Raw genomic sequence first — 27302 nt, 5'->3', positions numbered from 1 at the left:
TTTTTTCCTTTTTTCTTCTTAGTTATTTGTAAAAACTTTACAGTACACAATGTGTGTGGCAAAACTTACCAAGGCCGAGGTGTCATTTTACATTTCTTCAGGTCGCTACGACGTCAAAACTGATCATGTTCTTGCCTTTAAGACTCGGATCATAGCAGGTGTTCAGACAGTCTCAAATAAAGTCCTAATATTTCAATACTTTTCAAGTCACAAACAAATAAACAATCCCAAACTGCTCTATATTTTTCATAGATACAAAGTATCTATGTAATAAATTCCTATAATTTTACATGTATAAGCCTTAGTTGTTTGGGTGTCGGGTTTGTGTCTGAAACCTTCGTATGCCTACTGCGTTTTCACTCAAACTTTTAAATTACTTTTAAAATACACTTTTATTTAATATAGAGTATTTCCAAAAAAAGCTGGCTGCCATTACGTTAAATATTTCATTGGTCAATGTTCCCTTTCTGACTTTGTAAACCTTTAAGACCTGTTACACTAATATGTTACTACCATTGTAGTTTATTATCAGTCAGAAGCTAGGGCTGTAATAGTTACTGGTTTGTTTTTTACATGTTACTTAAAGGGGCCATATCTTTTAAATGGATATTCTCATATTTTGCATGGGTTTCACGTTTTTGGGTTTTTGTTGTTCACAGTGAAAAAGTGAAAACTGCATAATTCTGTTTTTCCAGAATCACATTTTTAAAATGGTAGCCTCTGAAATGGGCTGTTCAGAAGAGCTGCAGGTTTGAACTTTTGTCTGACGCCCCGTTCCTATTTATTCCTGTCGCTCGCGGTGAAACAGCTAATCAACATGGACAAGGAACAGTTTATTCAGTTAGTTGAAATGGGGAGTTATCTCTACGATACCTCCTCATTTCACTATAAAGATCAAAATAAGTCAAGCAATCTGCCTATAGGTACGTGGCGTGTTTACATTACGTAATAGAATTCCATAATTAACGGATCCAGTGTGGACAGCGAGTGTCCGATGATATGCGATGCGATGCTATATCGGATGCTTGCTTGCTGTTAGGACATGGTATAAGGTCTAACATTTGAATGGCAAAACAGCTTGTTCGTTTCAGGAAGAAGGAGAGGCTCCAAAAAATAATTAAATTAAAATATGTATACAATTTTAAAAACAAAACAAACTTTGCCAACAAACGTTGCCAACAGATTGGAATAATAGAAAATTAATTGCATAGCTAAAATATGTCCCCTTTAAAGTACCCCCTTCTATGCCCCTGCCTGCCCCCCCCCCCCCCCCCCCCCCATCAAAAACTTCCTAGAACCGCCCCTGGTAGTTATACTACTAATTATATTGATTAGTACCATGAAAGCTATGCCTAAGGTACTACAACTGCAATTAGTACTCCTACTTCTACCATAGCCACACATTACACTGTGTTAAAATCGAATTCCAACGTGTATTAAGTGAAATTTGATGTTACAATGGGCACATAATGTAATGTGGGATTTCCAGTGAAGGGGAGGGGGAAATGCTGTGCGACATTGACTCTGTTCATTCGTTCCCCGAGACAGCGTCCACACAACATCAACTTCAAAACATATCGTTAATCCGGAGGAGGGAGGGTATTATTGTGGAAACCAACGGTTAACCGCTACTTAACCGGCAAAGGAATATCAGCAGCCTCTCTGGTAAGGATTAAACGGTAAAGTATATTGCTAACTGACACCGAAAAGAGCACCGTGTGTTAATGTGTATGGTTGCTTGCTAGCTAGGTGGCTAACAGGACGTCAGTTAACCCGCAGTGCTAGCTCTGCTCTGCCTCTGTGGTTCGTGTTTCCCGTCACAGCTGGCGAGTGTCGGTTGTAGTTGGAGGTTTGCTGAGAACAGTTTCCTCAACAGAGTTTTCAGGATTATGTGCTTTAAAGTGTGTTTAATTATCTCCTGCTCTGAGTAAACGTGTAAAGAGTCACACAACAGTTGAAATATAGTTAACGATTCGTGTTAACTAGCTTCAGTTACAAGTAAGATCGTCCGTTAACGCCACGCGACATTGTTGTGAAAACCGTTACTAAACGGTTTAAACTTTAATTTCAGCGTATTCTGTGGCTGAAATAAAGGAGGTTAGACGTTTTCTTTGTTATTTGCATTGTTAGTTAACTTATCAAGTTCGCCAAGCTACACTGCCAACATTGAGTTACGTTAAGCTAATATTAGTGTTACTCCAAAAATGCGTACACAACTTTTAGCTTAAACATTCGCAAGTTTGCGTTGCTATCAAATCAACTACTTTAACGCCACTGCTTAAACGACAAGGACTACACAAACTAAAGTTTTGTAATAAGTTTATAGACTACACGAATGATCAAATACTCTGTTTATTAAAGCTAAGTACTTAGGAGAGGCTAAATGTGCTGGCATGTTCGCTGTTAAGATATCGCGCACAAGTTAAAAATAATCACTGATTTCATGCAAATTTATCGCAAGAAGTCGACTTCCTGCAGAAACAGGTTTCATAGCCTTTATTCTGTTCTTATGTTTTCATGCATACCTTCCTCAGCAGAACAAAAGGCTCTGCATTGCCGCCCCCTCCCCCTCTGAACTGTCAGATTGATTGAGCCCATACTTGAGGAATGAGAGGACCCAGGCAGGAGGCAGACAGAAGGACTACTCTTTTATTTTTTCTCAAGAAGATGGATAATAGTTTAACCTGCTTAGATAGTGTACATTTATCTGACAAACATTAGCGTCAGCCAGGCATGAGTTACACACTGCAACTGATGAGCTTATCTTTCTCCAAGAACTGGACTCTACCAACGCATGAATGAAATCACAGTATTGCCAACTGCAAATCTGAAAATGTAGGACGTGCAATATTAGTTAAAGAGAAAATGTGTCTCAAAATACAATTTTCAATTAAATACAGGATTGCAGATTTGTTCAGTACTGCACTGTACAATTTGAAACATCTTTGATATAGATTCCTGCAAACATCATTTTGTTTTTCAACAAAATTGAAAATTAAAAATGATTGCCTCTAATTATGTATCACATCACAGTTGCAATAAGATATATTTTTGAAACCTAAATTATGAATCTAAACTTAATATTTTAGATGCGTTAGATACTCCCATAGAACAACTGCTCATACGCTTCAGGCCTTGTCTGTTTTAGTTTCTGTGTAGTTTTCCTTTGTTTTAAATAGTTTAAATGTCACAGGACCTGTGGTGATGACTATCTTCTTTTCTGTCTGACTTGTTGCTCCAGTTTTGTTGTGGGTTTCTGGTCTCATAGGGGTTTCCTTGTCTCCATGGTTGTCCATGCTAAGTTTGCAATGCACTGCAAGTTTCTGAGTATGTCCCTGGTGGGCTGGTTATAGCTGGAGGTGAGGACTACTCTCTGGAAACAGCATGAGCTACTGAAGGCAGATAGATGAGGAAGAAAAAGTGAGAGGAAGGAGGAGGGATATGGTGTTTTTTTTTCCCCCTCTCCTCAGCAGTCTGTCCCAGCAGAGTCGTACTCGAGGGAGCAGCGAACAGAGACGTGTACCAGCTGCACCCACGATGAATGGCGAGGGCTCAGGGTGGGTTTCCATGACAAGGACGCTGGCACGCGTTGTTATGCAGACACCTCTTTTCTCAGGGCATGTTTGCACATTATTTCATTGCCTGGTCTTGCTTGGTTGGTGCTTGAGAGAAAAGGCCTGCCTTTGTGTACAGAATCAGAAAAGTTCTTTCACCTTAAGCCTGCTGTATTTTTTAGAATGTTTTTTTTTCCTTAATGTCTTTGCGGCATGGAGAAGAAAAATGATGCAGTTGTGTAATAGCTGTTTTGCAGTCTGCTGGCCACATCTGTCCAGATCAGGTTCCCTCCTATGTGCAATTTGAAACACCAGTATCTAAACAATTTAAAATACTCCTGTTAGTTAGCTTACATTTACACATCCCCACTATAAGAGGAATGGCATTGACCACTTGTTTATTCGTGGAATACAGACAATGTGCTTGCCTTGCCAAGCTGTTTCTCTAATGGAGCTCCATAAACAGTTACATTTTTTAATATTCTTTCAATTTTGAAACCAGTGAAGAATCACTTTCTTTCAAAATATTGTATTTTGAGGTAGTTTCATATATGTCCACTGTAGTGGAAAACATTGGTTAACATAATGATAACATTGTAATGATAAAGGTTAGATAAAAGTTAAAGGTGGTGTTGTACTGAACTAAATTATATTGAGATGTGTCTCTAATTTTTTGTCCTCCCTATACATGACGGTGCCAGAGAAGTATTAGAAACACCACACAAAAGCAAATCTTATGGCCGAGCTGGTGTATTGGATTACATTAGATTTTTTTAGGTGTACCTAATGAAGTGGCCCGGAGAGTGTATATTATATTAAAAAAACATTCAAAGTAAGTCAGGATCTTATACAAGCTCTAGAGGCTAAATATGCCACTGAAGCATATTTTCAATCACAGAAGTAATGTACAAGAAAAATCTGATTTAAAATCTTGAATGTATTTCAGTTGAAACAATTATTCCTGAGGTACTTGATGCATTTCCTTTTCCATTCGTCATTTGAATAAAGGATGTAATTTCTCAAAACAGCCAAGAGATGCATATACCATACAATAATCAAATAGAATTGTAACACTTTGTGGGTCCATTACGTGACAGTTTGGACATGAACAACAATTTGAATGGTAACAAATGTTCCATATGTAGTGGATGCCATGATTGAAAGGGGTTAAATCCATTTTAAGAATTTAACCCTCTAGTTAATCGGCAAGGTTCAGATTCCAAAATCATGCGTCAGGAAATTACAATATGATTGACATAAATTCAATCATCTTGTCAGCATAAGTTATAGCTGAATGAAGGGAGGCACATTTCACACAGCTCACTGTGGCGTGTCTGCTGGAAAGACCTCATTCCAGGGTGTCGTATACTAACTGCAGATTGTAAAGGCCCGTGTGGCACAATTTTACGGGTGACTTTGGCTATACAATAAAAATGTACTTGACTTGACCCACTGTGAACAATCCATTCCTTTGCATATTTCTAATGGGGAGATATTCCAACACCAGAAGGAACGAGACACAATACTGTTTGAAGAGCTGAACGTTTGAGAAAACCAACCCACTCAGTACCAGGTTAAACTTCACGGTTTATATATGCATGCTTTAATTTAGACTTAGTTCATAGTTCTGCTGTGAGGTTGATGGGATGCATGCATGTTTCTGATGGCACTTGTGTGATCACTTCATGTGAGGTCACGATGAATCAAACCTGGCTGGCTCAGATTGTTTTGATCAGTGCTGGAAATAGAAGTTCCTGCGGGAAGCCTTGATCTGGAAGTGGTTTGTGTGAAACTGCTCAACACTTAATATGTTTTAGTGCGTGTTCACACTGAAATAACCCTGATATATTCTTATTAGATGCTTTCAGGATAATTGGCATTTCAGTTCACAAATAAATCGATAGTATATGGCTTTCTCTGTATTATTGTTGGCCTTTTAATGCACATTAACTGCATATTTATCTTCAATTAACACATTATCCACTCCTCTCTCCTTTTGTACTCCTCTTCAAATGCTGTCTCTGCTCTCTTCCTCTGTCTTCACTCACTATTTTCTGGGTGATCACATTTTCTGGCAACACAACCATGAAGTATAACCTCAAAAAAGATACCAAGCCACGGTTGTATCAGCTCGACTCTAACAAGGTTTGAACACATTTTTTTTCACCTAGATTGGTCAAACCAGACTGGCGAGTAATGTCGACTAGCTTGTTCAGCCAGCCAGAATTTGCTGGTTGTTGGACTGGTTTGTTTGTTGACTCTGTCGACCAAGAATGAGTTTAGAGTTGATTAGAAAGCTAACCACCACTCTTATCCATGTTCTCTCCTACCTATTACTAACATCAAACAGGATGCACTAATGTTGCTCCTCTGCAGACTAAATAGGATTTTTAAACCTTTACTTGCTTTGCATCCCTGACTCACCAGCCCTAATAGCAAAATATAAAAGTAAATTATGACTTAGTGCTTGACAGAAGTAGCTTGACTTGTCGTTGCCTTTGTCCACCTCTGTTCTTCCTGCTCTCTCTCTCTCTTCTTTAATCTAATTTAATTAATTAGCTCTTTTCTCTGGGAGCAGATGCACATTAATGAAATCAGTTGCAGTTGTGTGATGACTTAAAACTTAAAAATATGAAATATATGGTTAATGTAGATATGAATGAGTTTCATAGGCTTTTTCTACCTCTCTATAATCAGTACTTAAGGCCATTTATTTATATTTTTTTCTGCCTTGCATCTTCTTCCTGTTGAGAGATGCCCATAGGACTGTAACCTCTCCCACTGACTGTTATCTTAAATGCCAGCTCTAATGTTATTTTGTTATTATTTTGACATGTGTATAATTGTTCTTCATGACCTGTTTTCAACAGTTAGATACATGACTCTGAAAGAGATGGATAACAATTCCTTAGAAGCATGCTGCAGTCTAATGCTTTAAAAGCTTGAAGTGAATCGTTGTGCAGAAGCCAGTGGGATTTGATGGACGTTCTCGCTCTGCTAACAGTAGGAGGGGTTTAGCAGATTTAAAAGGAAGGTCACACATTTAAGACTAGAGAGCACTTGTGCATCCTCTATAGGCACATATAGGACTGATGACACGCCGACAGATGTGAAAGCTTCATCCTCTAATGCAGAGCGAGCACTGATATGTGCTTCAGTGGGGTTAAAAGGTTAAGGTCTTTAGCAGACCAGACAGTAGTCTAGTCTAGGTTTTGTGGAGAGCTTTTTCTTTTATTTTCTTTGTAAAAATACAGAGCAGGTGTTGCAGCTTTTCTATTATGTCTTTGCTGGACTCTGTAAACCGTTGTTCTTTTTTGCTTTACAGGCTCTGGCTGTTTTGCTAGAGCTGCAATTAATAGATTAGTTGTAACTATTAGAATCAAAAAGAAAAGAGACGTTTGAAGACATCGCTTTGAGCCTCGAGAAACATGTTTCAACATTTACTGACATTTTACAGATCAAACATAATCGATAAACTGAGGAAATGACAGTGGGATTAATCCACAGAGATCCTAAGAGACTAATTGCTTGTTGCAGCCCCTCAGATCATCAGTGAGAACCATAGAAGTCAATAGCAAAGACTTAATGTCTTTTGTTTTCCTCTCCTGCAGTTACACTTAGCTGATGTACTGCCTTTCAGGCAGTTGGAGCCACATTTCATCAGGAAACTATCATTGTACTCCAACTTGGATGGGCCACATCTCTGCTCTGTGCTCTACTTATTTGATGTGAACAAGCTGCGCCTGAAGTTTCTGGCTCAAACAGCAAATACCTGTGAAATAACCCACAACAGATAATAAATAACAGTTGCTCGTAAAAGTGAATGTGTTCCAATGTGTTCAGCTTGGGCTGATTTAAAGATGGTGCCATCACATACCCCTTTCCCACCTACATTTAGCGTGTTGACGCAGGTTTTTCAGACCCCAGAAGACCCGCTTATAGATGCTGATATCTCTTTTCCCATTGCCAGTGGAGTATGCTTCTGTCGGAGTTAGTAAACAATAAAGGTGTTACGGTGGTTAGGTCTTTATTGTATCTGTTTCTCATTCAGTCTATTTATTCAAATCGTTAACAAACAACCACTGTGATACTAGTAGCCTTCTGAGTAGCTTTGCGAAGTCATATTGATGCAAAATCTGCACACAATTCACTGTATATTTATTCAATGATCCCAAAAATCGATTATTGGTTTGCTCTATTGAATACATGTTTTGTGCTGCTGATCAGTTCTAGTCGAGCGAATGGGCTGCCTTGTGAGAGGGATGTAAAAGAGCGGAATATGAAGAAAGTGACTCAGGTGTTTGGGGCAGTAGAGACTCAGTAGAAACGTCTGATTAGGTGAACCACTGCTGCTGTAACCCTCACTGCACTGTGACTTAGTCTGGCTGCTTGTTAATCTCCCTCTGGAGCTGCTGCTGCTGCTGTCAGTGGACTGTGCATGAGTTCTCTGCCGTCCCTTAAGGATTGGAGCTGCAGTACTGACCGTAAGCTATAGTCCCTCGATGATGAGCTAAATATATAACTCCCATACCCCCTTCTCCTTTTATGTTCTTGTCTTCTCTTCATTCGAACCTCATGCTAGGCCTCTCTTGCATTCATTCATGTGTGTACAAGCGTGCCTGTAGATATATATATGTAATATTAATGGCCTCAGGGCGGAAAAGAAAATGTCCCATTTGTCGGCTGTTATGTGCCATCATTGTTCAAAGCACACATTGCACAGTCAAGTAGAAAAAAGGAAAGAGCGCAGAAGAGCTTTAATGTACTGATGGCATAATTATTGATGCTAAACGTGCCTGTTTTTAAATTCTGAAAGTAGACAGGAAGGACATCTGTGCAGCAGAGACAATGAAGTCAAAAGAACATAGTGTAACCAGACTGCTGGCTGCTTTTCCCTTTCCCCCTCCAGCTCCTCCTGGTTTGCTTTGTCCTTCTCTCTCTTTGGTTCACTCCTCCTCATCCTCGGCCTTTTAGCTAACGTAGAAACATTCGTCTAAATCTAGTCACTGGGTCTCTTTTATATGCGTGTTAAGTCAGTGCCTGAGCTTTGTTGAAGGAGGTGCCTGCTGCCAAGTTCTGTCACTGTATTAGCCAGCTCAGGCACAATATGGCCCTCAAGCACTAAAGCAAACCAGACTTATCAGTTCTCCCCTTTGTAAAGATATTTCTGGATCCTATTACATGAATATGATGCTTGACTATGGGCAAAGGGTGCAATAGAAAGTCTGAATGCAGCCCCTCAGGGTTTTCCTCATACATGATGCTTATGTGGCGGCTAAAAGTTGCACACTACATTTATCTAATCATCCATGTTTTGTACTTGAAAAATGAGAATCATTTGTATTAATCTAGTGAGACTGAAAGACCCTGAACCAGCCGGTAAATCTTTACATTCAAGATTACAGTTTTCCAGGTCGCTTGCTTTTGTGTTCGGGATGGAGTTGAATTTCCTCGCTGTGGGATTAACCCGGGTCTTTATAGCATGATCTTTACAATCTATATCCATAATCTATGGGGTTATTATAGGGGCCAGGCAAAGTGAGAGGGTTCATACTCCCATCTGCTCACAGTCTCACATGATAAAAAACCATCTGCAGCAGGAAGCTGAGGCTTTCCTCTCCTTCTTTATCCACATATCCCCTCAGAGAAAAACCTTTATTATACTTAAACTGAAAATCCTCAGTCAGCTGTCAAAGCAGAATGCAGAAATATGCAGCAGTCAACAAGCGTGAGTCTGTCAGATGTCATCAGTATGTCTGTTGGCTGTATTTTGCACTGGCAGTTAAAGGGGAATTTCGTGTTTTGCAACCTGGTTCGTCAGTAATGACACGTGTAAGGATTACGTGACAACCATCGTCACTGAGAAAGCACAGGAATGTGAGGATGCTGCTGGACTTGTCCAACGACTATTTCACTTAAAAAATAATGTGCTTTTTACAATGTATTAACCATTTAGTATATTAAATCTTAGAAAATGATGACAAATGCTGACCAAAATTCTCCAGAACACAAATTGACATCTCAAAATGATTATTTTCTTCCAACTAATAGTCCAAAAAAAACAAACATATTTACTGTGATAAACAAAAGCAGCATGGCATAGATCCTAATGGCATTTGTAAGAATCCAACGTTCCCCAAACACACAACCAATCGGAGCCGAGCAGTCTACTCTGCACATACTCAAATGGTCAAGCTCAATTTTTTCAGTGTGCGCAGCGTCAGCCGGTTAGTGTCCACAAAGGCTTAAAAACAACCACCAGGAATGAACAAACTGCCCGTCCCTCTATTACCTACAAGGCTTATACTACAAAGACCGATAAACTGAAGAAGAGAAATAGAAGAAAGAGTTGGACTGAGACAGAAATGAAATGAGAGTAAACATTGGAGCGGCATTTCCGAGGTGGAGAGAGCTACGGGACCTGAAAGGATTATAAAGTGATGCTGAGGTAGACAGTTATGCTCGACAGGTAATTACCCCAGCTTCATTTCTGCTGTATTTGTTTCACACTGCTATGATGTCTGCGGTTAGTGTGATGTTGTGTTAATTTGGTGTTGCAGTCGGGCTAACGTTAGCTTGTTTATCAATGCGGCTACTGTTCAGCGTTGTTTCATGGCGGAGTGGCTGAAAATATGTTTGTGAAGTGCCCAGGCAGTGTTACCGTTTCAGACAGTTTCAGTTCCTCCTGATAGTTCTGTGTGCCTGTGCTCTCACGGCTAATGTTCTCAACATCAGTGTGTTTCCACAGTCTCTGTTAGCAAACAAAGTGCTGGTGCTTTTGCTAAATAGAATTAGCTGTAGATTATCGTTCACAGCAAAACACTGATTTCCGTTGGTTTGATGTGTATCTGCTTCGATAGTGTTGGTGGCAGCTGCGGTTGTTGTCATTTCACATTTTTACATAGTGTATATCTGGCTCCTGCAGTTGCTGTGGTTACTAGCCTGCGCATGCATGATAGCCTCCTCTGCGGGGAGGGCTTTGGAGGCAGGACTGAGCGCCGCGGAGAGAGAGGGGGAGAGACCTGGAGGTTGTAGCCTTTCAAATTTTGGAGCAAAGTCCGCTCTCTTCTCCATCTTGCCTACTGCAGCTTTAAAGGAGCAATTTGCCCCTGGAAAAAGCCACTATCAGTCACAGCTGGTGTTCTCTGTAATTAATAGAAGCAATAATATTTGAAATTTGCGCCATAGCTCTGGAGAAAGTTGTACAAACGGCTCATGGTTTCGCCCATTCTACATTCCTACAACACCCAGCGTGCATTGTGCCCCTCGCTCTGAAAGGAGTGTAATACTCTGGTTTTCCAGTCAAGGACATTGATTACTGCAGGCAATGGCTCAGGGCGGTACAGAATCTGAAACATGATGAGAATAAACTGTTGGATCATCTAAAAAATCTTCGGGTCTGCAGGCTACATTTCAAAACATGACAATCGGAGGCGGGCGTCCTGGATTAAGGAAGTGTAGTTGACGCGTTTTACGTAGTCTGGCGGAGGTTTTCCAGGGCCCATTGGAGAAGCGGATAGCGTCCTCCAAAGGCACAGAGTTAAATTGCATTTTTTCCTACCTTAATGGCATTAGCTCCCCATAATAGCATGATAGGACTGAGGTTGAAAATCGCTGAACTGGCCCTTTAAGAAGCTGGACCCTGCACTTTTGACATTTTTGCTTATAAAATGACATTTAGTAATTAGGCATTTAGTTATTTTCCATCAACTGATCGGTCTTTCTTTGCAGCTCTAATCTGTAGGATCATATATTAAACTAAATGTCAGTGCAGAGATAATTCCTAAAATAGTAGATGTTCACTGTATATCATATAGTGTGGAAAAAGAGGGTTTTTTAAAAACAAGACTAATACTTGTACTAATTACTTGTGGGATGAAATATTATGCAACATAAAGAGCAGGCCGTCAACCTTTCTGTTTTTCAGAGCGCTTTTTTCTCTTTCATCTTTGTTTTCCACCTCCCTGCCTCTCTTCTTTAATGAGCCTTTTGTAATATACCTGTTTTTCTACACTGTTTGACTGACAGACTAAGCATGAGGAAAGGCAGCACAAGAGCACTGCTTCTGAAATCTAATGCACTCTGCCCTCGTTCGAGTGCTCATAATGCTTCCCCTGTGTAATGAGTGTAACAGGCGCTAAGGGCTGAATATGTCTACGCTCTTCTGATTATTCAGTAGAAAAGAACCAAACAGCAGGGTTTACTAACCCCTCATAAACTGCCATTGTTTTGGTGGTTTTCTTCTGCCTGGTATTTGATGCTAATTTATCAGCCGCTTGCATAATTTACCAGCCAGGTATCAGGTGATCATATTTTCCTTTTATTTTGTGTTATAGGCTTTAAAATAGCTGCATTTTGGACAATCGACGGCCCTTTCATTAACATTAAACCAAGCAGAATACATAAAAATGCAGTGCAGGAAATGCACTGGGAGACATTGCAGTTGTACCTGTTTAAAGAGCTTTCCTTTGGCGCAGCAGAATTTTAGGAATTAAATCTGCGCAGTTAAATTCCCTTATGTGTATTATGTTCAGGTTGCAGGCTGGCAGCTGCTCTAGTTGTTTTGAACTATTTTTTTTTCTATCCGTCTCCCTCAATATCCGCTCCAGTCTCGCAGCGTTCAGTGGGATTAGGATTAGTGGTCTAAGGCTGGCTACTTTAACAAGCACTAATTGATTTGCGACTAAGAATGTGTTGGATACTGCAGCAGACAGCTCCAGAGTATTGGCAGGGGTTAAGCTAGGTCTGCAAACATTACAGCGACCTACGTCAACAGGGCAGTTGAGTTTTTCTGGCTCTGGAACGAGGAAGTTTTCATCCACACTGCGATGCACGACTTTCCGTCTGCCGTCCGCTGTGGGCAGCAGGCCTCTCTTTGGGGAGGCTTCTGCACTGAGCCCACGCTGGGCCTGATTAGTCAATGCTTTCCAACTGTGCTGTTGGGTCTCCATGTAAACAAATGCAATCCATTTGTTGAGCCTGCGCTGCACACAATTAGTCATTGTTTGCATGGGAAAGTCATTCTGCTGTAAGTACAGAATCGCTGAGGTAAACAGTTTTAACCAAAGGCCGTCAGTCAATGTAACAGTCCCTCCCCTTCTTCTGTGTCTTTCAGAGCTGCGCTGGTGCAACTGGTCCAGTTCCTGTCCATCCGATGAGTCCAGTGGCTGTCAGCCCAGTGAGCTGTTTGAGCTGCCTCATAGTTGTGGATTGCATCATTATGGGACAATAGCAGTGAGGATCAAAACTCTCCCTCCTCCTTCTCCTCTTCCTCCATCTCCTCCCCCTATTCTTTTTCCTCTCAGCCACCCCACCACTGAAACCCTCCCCCAAACAAACACACAGTCACCCACTCGCACATGCAACCCTCTGACCGCTCCTCCCACGCCGGTCATGGTCCACTCCCCCCTGTCTCTCCAGCGAGTCAGTCAGAGAGTCGGTGGACGCTGCGTGTAATCCTCTGTAAAGTATAGGCCCTATACGGCTGCATATGCTCCCTTTTGTCATGGCGGCTGTTGTTGTTGCAGAGGCCTCCCTCAGGAGAGACCATGAGGGAAAACAGAAGGCAGCATAAACCTCACAAAGGGGGGATGAGAGAGTGAGGGAGAGACACTGACGCTGCCGTTTATTTGACCAGAGGAGAATGAGCTTCACGGGGCAACACATGGAATTCAGTGGGGGTGAAACCACATGATGTGGAACTGGCATTATCACCCCACAACAACCACTCACTGGACCAGCAGTCAACTCTGGAGATATCTGGCACATAGTCAGCTGCAGCAAGTAATGCAGTGAAACAGAGAAAAGTAAACGAGACTTTTTTTTTGTTTTTGGGTGAGAATATTTTTCCTCTGTTTGGTGTTTTTTTTTCAATATCAGCGAACCAAAAGTGCCTTTTTTGTGTTCCTTTTGCCATTTTTTTACTCATCGTGCTCTATATTCATATTTCATATTGCCACAGGTTATCACACGCAACTTAAGATACAGTGACTGTGACATTTAGTGTGTGCTGCCATATTTTAGAGAACATAGTATATTTGACTCTTTCAATACACAGTTGACAATCATCACCTTCCTGATTTTTTTTAATCTTTGGGAGAGCCTCCTTACAAAGGCCCGGCATTAAAACCACAGAGAGTCAGGTTGCTCCACACCTGTGAGTGACTTTCTGCACTGCCTCCGCTGTTTTGACGACGCAGAGCTGTCGCCATGTTCAGTATCCACTCAAAATGGCGCTACATTTTCATGTTCCTGGGTATCCAGCTGGTGGTCATGGCACTGCTGTCCCGAGAGGGATACCAGAAGAGAGTCAGCTACTTCATCCGCATCTTCCGCAAGCCGGACGCCACTGGTTTGTCAGGCCGCAACCACACCACAGCTGGCATCATTGGAGGCGACGTTTACGCCAACCTCTCCCTCCTATCTAAAGGTCATAGCCATAGTAATGACGTGCCCTTCTGCCCCAAGACGTCCCCTCTAATAGGTGAGTGCTTTTATTCGCTTCTGTGTCATTCCACTGTACCCGGTAAAGATTGATTACTCTGTCCATCACACGTCATGTCATCAATCATTGATTTGTGAACAAACTAACTTACCTGGCATTTTTCCAGATTTATACATTGTTGTCATTCGTGAATCTTTCTCACAGTCTTATCACTCTGAGTTACTGATTGCAGCCATGTGTCTCTGGTCTGGTTTTGTCACAATCAAATCACAAATTTCAATGGATTATGGATGTAATTTCTTTTCCAGTAGTGTGAGATGTGAGCTTATATCAGCCGATGCCAAAACTAATAATCACCTGTTTCTTATGTCAGATACCAATATTATACAGATAACTTAACATTTGTATTTTATGTACAGGTTCATAACCTGTATTGTAAGCCCACCTGATGGTAGGAAAAAGTGAGATGTTAATGAGCAAAGACGGACGATGAGTGGCTTTTTAAAAATCTTATTCCATGTTTCTTCACTGCTTTGATAAAAATGGAGACAATTTATCATCAGGCTACATTTCTTTATGAATCTTTTTTATTTTTTATTTTCTTTCTGCCCTATGGTGTTGTATGGTTGAAGTAGTCATGTAGGTACATAATTAAAAACATATGCTGGTACAGATATATACCAATATAATTGTGCTTGGCTAGTGTCGGCTAATAATTTATTGGCCCTGATATATCATGAAATCCTGTTGTGTTTATTTTAAAGTCAGTGACCTTAATGACTTTTCTACTTCAGTAGCTGTGCAGTTCATCTGCTGTTGCACAGCCTCACCACATGAACAGGGCCTCTTCTTTCTGCTCCAAGGGCTCTCTTTTGTTTAATCTTCTGAAATTTCACATCTTTTTTGTCGTGCTATCTGAGGTTAAGAATTATAATTTCACACGCTCATAGTGGCCTCTTTGTCAAGATGTTATTTCAGACACTAGCATTATGAGGGTGAGCCAGTACTTGTGTAATAGCTGATGGCTCGTGGCACTACTTGGAAGTGTGTAAAAATAAAAAAGCTGCTGGTAGTGTTGTTTTGTTTTCATCATCTGCTCCCTCTGATAGAAAACAGTTGTTCTAATAGAGACGTTGTACGGTGCAGGTTATGTAAGCTGGGCAACTTGATTTGGTGGCTATTCAGAACATGTGCCTTTTGCCACTTCTTAGATGTCCACCTGAAAACATGGGTAACATTTGCTCAATGAATTATGAATATTTGCACTTAAGCTCTAAATATTTGAGTGCCCACACCCCTCTGCTTTGTATTTAGCAGGACTTTGGCAGAAACGTCAAACTGCATGCTGACAGCTGAGTCAGTGGGCGTGGGTTTACTTTGCATTACTTCTTATCGAAAAAGGAATTCAAAATAGTTATGGAGGTAAACCTGAAAATTACACCAGAGAGCAGAAAGTCAGCAGCAACTTTCTTAACTGGTTTAAAACCTCCTGTTTGTTGGTGATATTGCCGCACCGACGCAGATCCTCAGTGTGAGCTAAGCAGGAGTTATAGTGGACACATCTTTTTTCAATTTAGGCTCCAAACCACCACAAATCCAAAGCACTGTAGTAATACCTGCTTTGTGAGATACACGGTGTTAACTAATCAGCCACAGGGGTATTAATAATGTTCATCAGCATACCACAGAAGCGTTAAAAATAGCTGCGTAATGCCTCCTCATTAGAGACAGAATAATGGATTGTGTGAGGGATTCTTTTAGCAACAGAAAAAGTGTTAAATTGTGATGCTGCATGCTGATGCTGAATCATTAACGTAACTTGTTGATTACTCAAATGACAAGTCTTGAAAAAGATGTTTAAAGTATCTATTTTTTAATCATATAATGTGTGCTAGTTGCTTTATCTCGGATGTAACCTAACATGGTGTCTTTTGAGAGCGGAAATATCAGTTTAACAAAAGAACCATCTTAACTGAAAAGATACCTTCAACCTCACCCCTTTCACTGCATCTCGTCTCAGTTTGCTGGATGATAACTGAGCAAACTCCACTTAACAAGAGACTCAGATGTGGTTGCAAGCTCTGAAGAAATAAAGGGTTGTAAGTGGATCTCATCACACGTCCTCCTCTGTTTGTCTTGTCCCTGCCACACACTCGTTACACATTACGGACGATCTGATCCCGCCGAGTGTTTGTTCAGTTTACGTAGGATTGACTGTCAAAGCCGGCTTAGTTTTCTGGTTTCCAGGCTCTGCCCTCTGCTCCTTTGTTCCCACATTACTGCCACTGTCATTTTACACTGCCTGCTGACAACTGAGCCACAAGTTATTGGGTTTTTCCTGGAAAAACAGAATGGATAAAGGTAACTGGAGTACTAGTGAACTGGAAGTCAACAGAAACTACCTGGAGGTTGACTGAAACTGGTTTGAGGACGAGAGAAGGACTGACTGCGGGGTGGACGTTTAAATGTTGAAATTATAACCAAATCCTGTAACAGGTTTCTTTTCCTGTGATGACAAAGCTGCAAATCACAATTATTTTCATCACTGGTTGATCCCTTGTTATTTGTTTGTAATAATTAAGACTATTAAAGTTAATTAACTTTTGTTAAAAATAGCCCAAGGTGACGTCTTCAGGTTGCTTGTCCGACCAGGACCGGCTACACGTATAATTAGGCTTGTTGGGACAGTGGATTGTTCTGCAGGAGGCTGTTGAATATTTTATTGTGGAGTTTCAGGCATTTAAACGGTCCATGTTTGGCCTCTGTTACTGACTTGAATGATACTATGAAATTGAAGTCGATTGTTGTTTCCCAAAGTCCAAGATGACGTCGTCAAATGTCTTGTTTTGTCCACAACCAACAGCTTTTCTGTTCACTCTCTCAGAGGAGTAAAGAACCTGGTTATAAATAAAATATTCACATTTAAAAAGCTTAGTGGCTCATAATAGCTGACAACTAATCATTTTAACAGCTCAATAATCGAGTGACCAATTAATTGATTAACTGTATGCTTGATATACTTAATACCAGGGTTAGTTTAACAGCTAAGTTAGTGACATGCACCTTGTTAATGACAGGCTTGTACTTTGAATTTTATTATGAACTGTAAGCAAGTAAGTAAAGCTTTATTAATAGAGCACTCTTTAAAACAACAGGTAACAAAGTGCTTCACAAACACAGGAATAAAAAACAAAGAAAAGGTAAAAATCACAAAGTTAAACAAGGCAAAATGAAAATAAGTAAAACAAAACTACACACGAGGCAGGCATGGAGAGCTACAAGAAGGCTTGTCTTAAAAATGAGTTTTTAGCAACTTCTTCAAACTGTCCAAAGATTCAGCAGACCTAATGGATTGCGGAAGACGACTCCAGACGGTCGGGAATTGCACAACTGAAGCACCAAAAAACGTTTTCAAAATGTTGAATTCTTAGAAGAAAACGTGAAATCAAATTAAAGTCAGAGGCTGTATTGGCATGATGATGTCAGGAACAATGTTGTGGGAGCCTCAACATCAACATAAGAGAGGTCATTTGAAACCTGAAATTACACAGCAGAACATGAACGTTTCATTCAATGTTATACAACAGTTTGTTCTGATCGAGTTCTCTGATTGGACAAGAAGCATTCCACGAGTGCTGATATAGAGAACAACCCTTTCCCTCTGTGTTCTGAATGCTGTTAATTAACGTTCCAGCAGACCGTGTGTGTCTAATCAAGCTGCCACCTCTGAATCACACAGCAGACTCTTATTTCACAGGTTGATGATTAATAAAAACAAAGAGGAAATGTAGATGATAAAAACAGCTTATCTGTGGTAACCTGTAGACACTGAGTGCAGGAGAATGTTTGGGTTGCTTGGCAACAGCAGTCCAGTTTCAGTTAAGTTGTGTAACTAGCTAAGTTGGTGGAGCAGCTGATTATTACTGTTTACTACTGTTTGCTGCTTGTGTAACTGTTGTACAAACGGCTGTGTCGATATTCAGAACGTCACTTCCTGTTATGTGATATTGCTTAATTTTACATTGTAGGTGGAAGTGCATTTGTGTCTCAGCCTCACCTGTTAAACAGTGACCACATTCTGTTTTCATTTGTTGGTCATGGTTTTTTTTTGTTTCCATTTCCAGTTTGTGGTCACTGAGTTGGCCTGGTTAGGATGTGTCTCTTCACAGACAGTAAAGACATATTCTGTCAATGTATCATCTTTTTTTACGGCCAGAGCCGGGCTCTTGATTTGTCCATTTCCCAGTCAGACAAGCAGGAAGGCATGTACCGAAATAATGTACTGAACATAATTTAAATCTACAACACAGCCAGCTCTTTGTTAGAGTCAATGTTTCTATTATCACGAGTTTAAACTTAAACGCAGAAAATATAATTTTAAACCATGGTGTCACAGTGAAATCATGGGCTCTCACACACTAACCACCATATTTGCCTTCGCTCCATCAAACACAGCATGTTTCCTACTGGTAATGACAGCCGACCAATTTCTGCTCGCAGGTGGGCCGATCCACGTCAGCTTCCCGTCGAGGCTCACTCTAGCAGAGGTTCAGAGGAAAAACCCTCTGGTGGTGCGGGGAGGACGCTACAGGCCGCCCGACTGCGAGGCGAGGCACCGGACAGCCATCATCATTCCCCACAGACACAGGGAACACCACCTCAAGTTCCTCCTCTACTACCTACATCCTTTTCTGCAGCGGCAACAGCTGCATTATGGGATTTACGTCATTCACCAGGTGAAACACACACAGCCGAGCCATTTAATACACACACCAGGAAGTAGGAATTAAAGTAGATTTAATTGTTGGATATTTGCAGCTCACATGGATTTAGACATTCTGTATGCAGAGTCTAGCTGTTGTTTGATGCCCACTACTCTTCAGTCTAGATGAAGAGCGCCCTCTAGTGTGCTGCATGTGCAACTTACAAGATAAGATTGCTTAAGTGGCTTAGAGGGTTTAATCTGTTTAGCTGCAGCTGTGACAATTCATTCATTCAACTCCTCAGCACTTTATCTCTTACCCCTCCTGAGCTGGATTTCTACACCATCATATTGTTTAATCTTCCGCGTCTCTGCTCAGAGGACACCAAGTTCATAAATGGCACATCAGATGCTGCAGGGTGATTCTTTTAGGATGAGTCAGGGAATTAACATCTGAATAACGCCTTATAATATGATGCAACATTAACATTGTGGTAGAGATGAGCAGTGTCTATATTTATCATTTACTGGTGAGTCATATCGTGGGGTTTTTCTTTATTGTGGAACATGACCCGCTTTTTTTTTGTGTAATACAACTATAAGCAAAAACGATTTTCTACAGCGAGCTTAAAATGAAAGTTTCCCGTAGGGCTGCACCAGTGAATTTCCCCTGCAATGATTAAATACGGCGTAAGCGCCAAATTACTTTATATAATGTTATATAAATGCAACCATCTTGTAAACCTGATGTTGTGTAACGGGGATTGAAAGGGAATTTGCTTTTACAGCTGTGTTTTACAACCTGTGCAAAGTCTTCAGCCAATTACTGTCGGCAGACACTGGCCTCAGCTGTTACTATGAGGCAGCTCCACAACTTGGTGCAGTGAGGGCAGTAGTGCTTTGACAGCTGGATGATTGTGACGCAGACTTCCTCGTCTAATTTGACTGGTTTTACCTTCATGTTTGGGTGAAAGACGAAATGCTCCATAAATGGTTTAATGTCCAGAGCAGCTGCAGTTGTTTCCTCTTTAAAAACAAACATTTAAGTCTGTTGGTTTGATCCGAATCAAACACCAAATTGTTACAGGCTTTCATTTTGCCTGAAGATTGGTTTGTGTTCACACGGCAGCTTTGAGCAGCGGTTTTGAAGCGCAAAGAAACGTATGCATTTCCACTAACATTTGTGAAATTGTTGGTCAGCCCATATTTGTATTTCCTCGTCGCTCCCCCATGTCTGTCCTCTACTCATCCTGCTGCCTGGCTGCGTGTCTGTCTCTAACCCACAATGCACAGCTTTTGGTTTGATTCCTGTGTTGGGTCCTACTTTAAGTCAGTTTATGTTCACACATGAATCGGACAGTGGTTTGTTTGGAAACGAGTCCTGTCTATTCTAGCGGACCGTGTTTTGGTTGTTTGGTCCGCACCAGAGTTCAAATGCGTGTTCACACCCGTCCAAACGAACCGGACTTTCCGAGTAAAGTCCGAAAGTCGGATCAAAGCTGTCGGGTGTGAAAGCACTCTGAAACTCAGCGAGAGAACACACTTTATTATTTAACATTACATACACACACATTGAAGTGTTGAACAAGAAAAGCATAGCCTATTGGAAAAAGAAGAAAATATGGCGTCGCCTTGCCGTCCTCTGCTTGTCAATAGTGTGACGGTGCAATGATGCATCTGTCAACAGCCATAGAGATTCAGCATCACTTCCCAGTTCTTCCCATATTGACATGTCTCTCACACTCATACTGACCGTTTCTCACTTCATCACAGACTGATTGCTGTTTCATTTCTTGTTAACTGGTGTGTAAGGCTGCTAACATACCACGTGTCTGTGTCTGTTTACTCCACAGGCGGGGAACTACACTTTCAACAGAGCCAAGCTGATGAATGTGGGTTTCCGGGAGGCCATGAAGGAGGAAGACTGGGACTGTCTCTTCTTCCATGATGTGGACCTCATTCCAGAGGACGACCGCAACACCTACGTCTGCGACTCCAACCCCAAGCACGCAGCCATCGCCATGGACAAGTTTGGCTACAAGTATGTCTTTTATTGAGTGACTTTCTCGCTTACTGGTTTGCTCTTCGCACTTTTCTACATCATTTGAAATACTTACCTGTGTCCTTGCGATCTTGCAGGCTTCCGTACAAAATGTACTTTGGAGGAGTGTCAGCTCTGACGCCACTGCACTACCTCAAAATGAACGGGTTTCCCAACAACTACTGGGGCTGGGGTGGAGAGGACGACGATATCGGAGTCAGGTGAGAAAAATTGGGCCAGGTGCTCCAAAGAATGAGAGCTTCTACTGTGGGAATCATTAGTTAGTCAGACAATGTCTTGTTTAACCTCAAAGGGAGATGCATGCGTGGCCTAATTGGACTGTTTGAAAGATGAATGTTTGTTTTTTGTCGTCCTCCCAGAGTGTCTCTGGCGGGGATGTATATCACCCGTCCATCGCTGAAAGTCGGCCGTTACAAGATGATCAAACACAAGCTGGACAAAGGCAATGATGTGAACCCAAAGAGGTACAGTACACAAGTTGGTGCTCTTGGTTTCATTTGCAAAGTCTGTAGTAAGGATGAGCCTTTAAAGAAATTCCCTGTGAGTGACATGTATGAAAGGGCAACTCTTGGGCTTTTGATACCAACGACATGATCGACCAATAATCAGCCATTGATTACCCATCCCTAGCCTGTAGCAAAGTAAAGTTTTCATGCAGAGTCACAAACTCTAAAGTGTGTTTCCCCGCTCTGTCTCTGCGTTTAAAGGTTCAACATGCTGGCCAAGACACGGCAGACCTGGAAGATGGACGGGATGAACACAGCTGAATACGAGACAATCTCACGGCAATACATGCCCCTCTACACCAACATCACTGTCAACATCGGCACTGAGGCCGGTCTACACCCCCCTCCCTCGACTAAGCCTCCTCCTGCCAAAGCTGCGGGGAAACCTGCGGACAAAGCACCTGCCGATGTCCCGGTGAAAGGCTCAGCCAAACCCCCTGCCAAACTCAAAGAGAAATAATCCACCCTAAGACACTGCTAATCACGTTTCAGTGTGTAGGATGGTGTTTGTTCTCCTCGGTGGCTGTTTTTGTTTTGTTTTTGTTTGCAAATTTTTCATTTATTTCGTCAGATTTTGGAGAATCAACGTCGTACCGCATCAGACGGCGGGGAACTCATTTGGGTGATTATTAAGAACAATAGACCTGAAGTCCTCGGCCCTGAGGTGACGGCTCTCTGCCTCGGATCCTCTTACATCACTTATTCTTCTTCCAGGGGAGCCACAGTGAAGAGTGAAGGGTAAAAGTTGGACTCTATGAGTTTATATATCTACAGCGCTGTGGTCGCTGCTTAAACCTTGTGATGCCTTAGAATCTTGTTCTGTTTGTATTCGTCGCTTCACTCGTACCTTACATCACTCAGAACATTGATTTAAATGGAGCAGTAGCTGCGGCTTCCAGCAGTCACACTGTGCCACAATAGAGTCTGCTTCTTTTTTGTTTCTCAACACCAGTGAAAACATGACAGAAGGAGACGGCTTGTGTCAGTTGAGTGTGTGAAGCTGCTACAAAGAGTGAAGGAACTGGACACATTTGTGTATAACTGTTGATGTTGTTACTGCTTCTAATAATGGCGCACATATCCGATCTTTCTGCAAATATCTGGAGTCTCTTTTTGAAAAATAGTTCCTCCACAGAAATGCTGATCAAAAGATAGATTAAATCTTCCTTCTGTGCTCAAAGCTATGGATGCTGTAGACATGATTTTTTGCCTCATGTTTAGTATGAATGAGGATAAAGTGGAATATTTTAGTGCTGTACATCCAAGGCCAAGGTTCAGGTCCTCTGTGTAGCGTGCGCTCGGTTCTCAGCATATCAAGTATCTTCTATATGATTGACTTTCTTTTCCGAGTGTTTCTGCCTTTCTCAAATAGAGCAGGTCAGCCCTCTGCCTTCAGATGAGCTTGTGATTCACATCAAAATGGAGTCTTGTCTCGCGTTACTATTTTTTTAATAGAATATATTGATTGTGTACAGTGTGCTGTTTAATGTCTATGAAAAGAGTGCTGGCTTGCTCCCTCAACACGTTATATGCAGTTAATCTAAATGATGTGCTTTCTTTTGCCCATCTCTTCTCCTAATCTATACAAAACTTGAGAAACGAAGTAGGGGACGCATTTTGTTTGAGTCAATGACTGTGTATATAGATGGACGACGCGTCTCCATCTGCTCTCATTGTAGGAAATTGATGCCCAAATAGCCCCCGTGTTGGGTTCTGCCATCTTGCGATGTTGACGTCATTTGGAGCCAGAGTTGCGCAGTAGAGATCGGCAGTTGGAGCTGCTGTAGCCACTTCCGCTAACCAAAACACAGACTTAAATTATTGAAAAAGTAACAGCAAGAATCCACAGCTTCTTGTGTCGGTCTGAAGCAGACGTTCACAGATATGTAAACTTCAATGACTGTAGTGATTGTTTTAGTTACGTCTCCTCTCGCCGTTCCTCCTCTACTCTGCTAATCCAGAACAGATCGGCTGCAGGAGCCATATTTGTCAACAGAGCTGTCAATCATCCTTTTTACAGCATCAAATAACTAATTAAAAATAAACTTGTCAGAAAAAAACACTTGGATGTAAATCAGCATGAGAAGAACTAACTATAAAGACAGAAACCATGTTTGAGAAACATTTATTTGCCATGTATTTTGATTTTATAGTTTGACTCATGTCCCATCTGTTAACATGGAGGAGGCGGGCTTTATGACCTATACTGTAGCCAGTCAGCAGGGGGCGCTCAAAATGTTTTGGCATCACTTATAAGGAGCTGTCATGTCGTCCATCTTTTTATACAGTCTATGTTCTGTTAAAAAAAAAGGAGTGGCTTTTGTTCAGGACCAGGAGCAGTAAATGCTGCTTTGAGCTCACAAGTGAGTTGAGTAGCTCGAGCCCAAAGCACACCATGACGGCTCTCAGCTGATAGAAGTTGTTGTGCTGTGTGGAGATGATGATTTTGCATGTTTATACTTCGGCCCGTTTCTGAGGAATGTTGCGATACCTCTGATTGAGCTGCAACGATGAGTCAAATGATAGATCAGCTGATCAAAGAAAAGGAGTGCCAACTGTTTTGATCCTTTTTTAACATTTCAAACAAAAATATTCCTGTTTTCAGCGTCTTAAATATCAGGATTTGTTTTTTTGTAATTTATATCAAACAAAGTCTTTGGGTTTGGGAGTATTGATTGGAGAAAAACAAGCGCTTTGAAGTCGTGGAGATGTTGTGAATATTCTGACATAGATTGAACGTTTAATCAGTAATTCAGAAAAATTTTCAGCTTTAGTCTTAGACCCATTTGGTCATTTAAAAACCTACAAAGATGATGACTCATGGTTTGCGTCTTTCATCTAAAACCAACAGTTTAATTGTGTGAAATGTATCTGAAAAGACATGCTCAAGATATTTTGGCAAGCTGAAGGACAGCTCGCGAGTGTGAAACAGTCATTCCTCCTTTCATTCTTTCCTTCAACTCTTTTATTTCAATCTAATTTAACCACATTGTCACTCGTGTAATTCTGTTGCGTCCTCTCCACTAGTGCCCGCACACTGCATGTCGACCCCCCCCTTTACACTTCTCTCCTCTCTGACAGATTTGATTGTTTACACGAGTAAAAACAGTCCCTTTACCCTGTGAGCGTGGCGGCACTGGCAGGTGAACAGGCTGAAACCAAAGACGACTATGTGGAAAGCTGTGATGATGGATAAAAAATGTGTGTGTGTGTGTGAACAGTATGCTCCGTTGTTATGAATTATTTCTGTTTATTAATGGGCCTGTTATTTCTTTCTATCAATGTCTGTCACCTCTTTTAAACCATCATGTATTCAGTCCAAACCACACATGAAAATGACACTTTTTAGAAAGGGATGAGGATGGTTGTTTTAATGCTGTACTGAAGACTTATTTTTATCTCAATATTTTTGTGGTATTTCTCGACTGAATAGGACGAGACGAGCTCTGAGAGTGGTTGCCTGTGATTTTCATAAATAGCCGACTATATACTGTATCATATTTAAATCCTATGGCCTTAGCGAGACACACAATGTTAGTATTTCACTTATAATTCATATCAGACTTAATATGCATGGCAAAGAACCTATTAGTAAGGGAATGTATTGAGCACAACCTGGAGATTATACATATCAGTGCTCGCCCAGGAAATATGAAGCATGCTGCAGTATCTATGTTATGAACTGAAAGCTGTTATTGTGACTTTACATGTAGGCTTCCATCTGCTGTGTGGAGTGCTCCTTCCGTGTAATTTGAGGATGAGAGTTGGAGCTTACACGCTGAGGTCACAATGCACAGTCTTCGTCATTTACTGTGTATCACTTGTGTTTTGTTTTGTTAGATTTGACTCCGTTCTGATGTGGACGAGCTCAGCAGCAATAGAAAGCAGTCACCACAGGGTAGCACTGAAGCAACCAAGGGCAATGTGACTTTGTGAGTTATGTCTGCTCTCTTTATGAATTCTGCACAGTCCAGAGTGGCCTTAAATTCATTAATAAACTGATTATCCAAAACAAACGTGTTATTCTTTGTTTTACTTTTTTATTCATTGTATCTTGTGCGCTTGTCTGCTGCTGAAGAAAAAAATAAAGTGCATGGGCTCTGTACATCACCTTATATAACAAACCCCACCCTGAGGTAAAAGGTTATTTTACTTCATCCTCCAGCATCTGGACTCAGATGATGGAGGAGGCCTGACTCCACCTGCAGGTGGATCACAGACTTCCTGTCCGACAGAAGGCAGCACGTGAAGCTGGGGAAACACGTCTCTGACTCCAGGACCATCAGACCCGGCTCCCCTCAAGGCTGCGTTCTTTCCCCTCTGCTCTTCTCCCTGTACACCAACAGCTGCACCTCCAGTCATCAGTCCGTCAAGCTCCTGAGGTTCGCGGACGACACCACCCTCATTGGACTCATGTCTGGTGGGGACGAGTCTGCCTACAGGTGGGAGATTGACCATCTGGTGACCTGGTGTGGTGAGAACAACCTGGAGTGTAATGTTCAGAAGACGGAGGAGATGGTTGTGGATTTTAGACAGAAAGCAGCCACCTGCCTCCATCACCATCAGCGACTCCACTGTTTCCACTGTGGAGTCTTTCCACTTCCTGGGGACCATCATCAGCCTGGACCTCAGGTGGGAGCTGAACATCGGCTCCCTCATCAGAAAGGGACAGCAGAGGACGTACTTCCTGTGGCAGCTGAAGAAGTTCAACCTGCCAAAGACGATGATGGTGCACTTCTGCACCACCATCGTTGAGTCCATCCTCACCTGCTCCATCACCGTCTGGTACGCTGCTGCTACTGCCAGGGACAAGGGCAGGCTGCAGCGTACCATCCGCTCTGCAGAGACGGTGATTGGCTGCAATCTGCCATCTCTCTAGGACCTGTGCACATCCAGGACCCTGAGGCGTGCAGGTAAGATTGTGGCCGACCCCTCTCACCCCGGACACACTCTCTTTGAAACCCTCCCAACACAGGAACAGTTTCTTGCCTTCTGCGGCCAGCCTCATCAACAAATGCCGGGAACTATGCGTCACTCAGGTTTTGTGTCACAGCCTGTGATGCTTAAACATGAAGAGTGGCTGAATGAAGGCATCTCTGATGATGAGCACACCTCAGACACGCGGTTGTCAGACTGCCCTCACCTTGTGGTTCTCTCTGCTAAAGACATGCAGCTACAAATTATACAGGCATCTTTAATCAGTGTTTGCATCAGGTGTTTGATAAAAAGGCAGGATGGACATCTGTCATGGTCATCCTCTGTGCTGAGAGGGAGCATGCAGGATTTATAAAGAGCATGGTCTGGTGGATGGTTTCAGAGTTTTGGTCCGGATATTTTGTCATTTCTCAGCTCTGCAGAGGAAACCATACCCCCCACTTCCTCTCACTTTGTGGCCTGGATAGACTGAAGGATTAACAGCTTCATATCCCCTGATCACAAATCACTTTTGACACCTGCATTTACAATGTCATTGGCTTGGAGGGGAAGGCATTATGTGAAATGGCAGTGTGTCAGAAACAGTCAATCTTGAAAATAGAATTTTTATACTCTGAATAGATTCAGTGGAAGCCATTTATCAAGCAATAATTCTGGTCCCAGCTTCTCAAATGTAACGATTAGCTGCATTTATCTGTCTTACATCGTTGCTTATAACATTTGATGTTACCTTTAACTCACTGCAGGGGTTCTGATTAAGGCATGCTGTTGGTAAAGTACTTACTACTCATAGAGTGTACGATACTGCAACAAAGTGTGAGTATATTTATAGAGTCATGCCTGATAGTAATTAGTATTTTCATCCACTAGGTGGTGTTCATCACATTTTGCTGAGTTGCAAAGACTTTAATACTTAATAGATTGAATGAGAAAATCTGTTTACTAATCTGAACTGAAGAAGTCAGGCCAAAAGTATTTCACTCTCACAACTCACGCTGTGGCTCAGTGGTCGAGGCGGTCGGCTCTCAATCGGAAGGTAGGGGGTACGATTTTTGACTGCTACAGTGTCGAAGTGTCGAAGTGTCCTTGGGCAAGACAC

At 41.7% G+C, this 27302-nt stretch overlaps 1 protein-coding gene across 2 annotated transcripts; it reads left to right on the top strand.

Moving 5' to 3' along the window:
• The first annotated feature begins 1551 nt into the window (after nt 1-1551).
• On the top strand, nt 1552-25272 carry LOC138584011 (beta-1,4-galactosyltransferase 3). 2 transcript variants are annotated; one of them, XM_069656118.1, is made up of 7 exons: nt 1552-1665; nt 12670-14037; nt 18499-18734; nt 20554-20741; nt 20840-20962; nt 21122-21226; nt 21470-25272. In XM_069656118.1, exons 2-7 carry the CDS (start codon nt 13764-13766, stop codon nt 21726-21728), a joined length of 1185 nt encoding a protein of 394 aa, XP_069512219.1. In that variant the 5' UTR covers nt 1552-1665; nt 12670-13763; the 3' UTR covers nt 21729-25272. The 2 variants fall into 2 exon arrangements, with proteins under 2 accessions (XP_069512219.1, XP_069512220.1); XM_069656119.1 differs by having other exon boundaries at nt 1552-1679.
• The last annotated feature ends 2030 nt before the right edge of the window (nt 25273-27302 follow it).

The sequence above is a fragment of the Semicossyphus pulcher genome, unplaced genomic scaffold (assembly GCF_022749685.1).
Source record: "Semicossyphus pulcher isolate SPU_LCO1_2020_fin unplaced genomic scaffold, fSemPul1.0.p SCAF_9, whole genome shotgun sequence".
Taxonomy (NCBI): Eukaryota; Metazoa; Chordata; class Actinopteri; order Labriformes; family Labridae; genus Semicossyphus; species Semicossyphus pulcher.
Note: the sequence above shows the minus strand (reverse complement) of the source record. Positions and strands in the feature narration are given on the sequence as shown.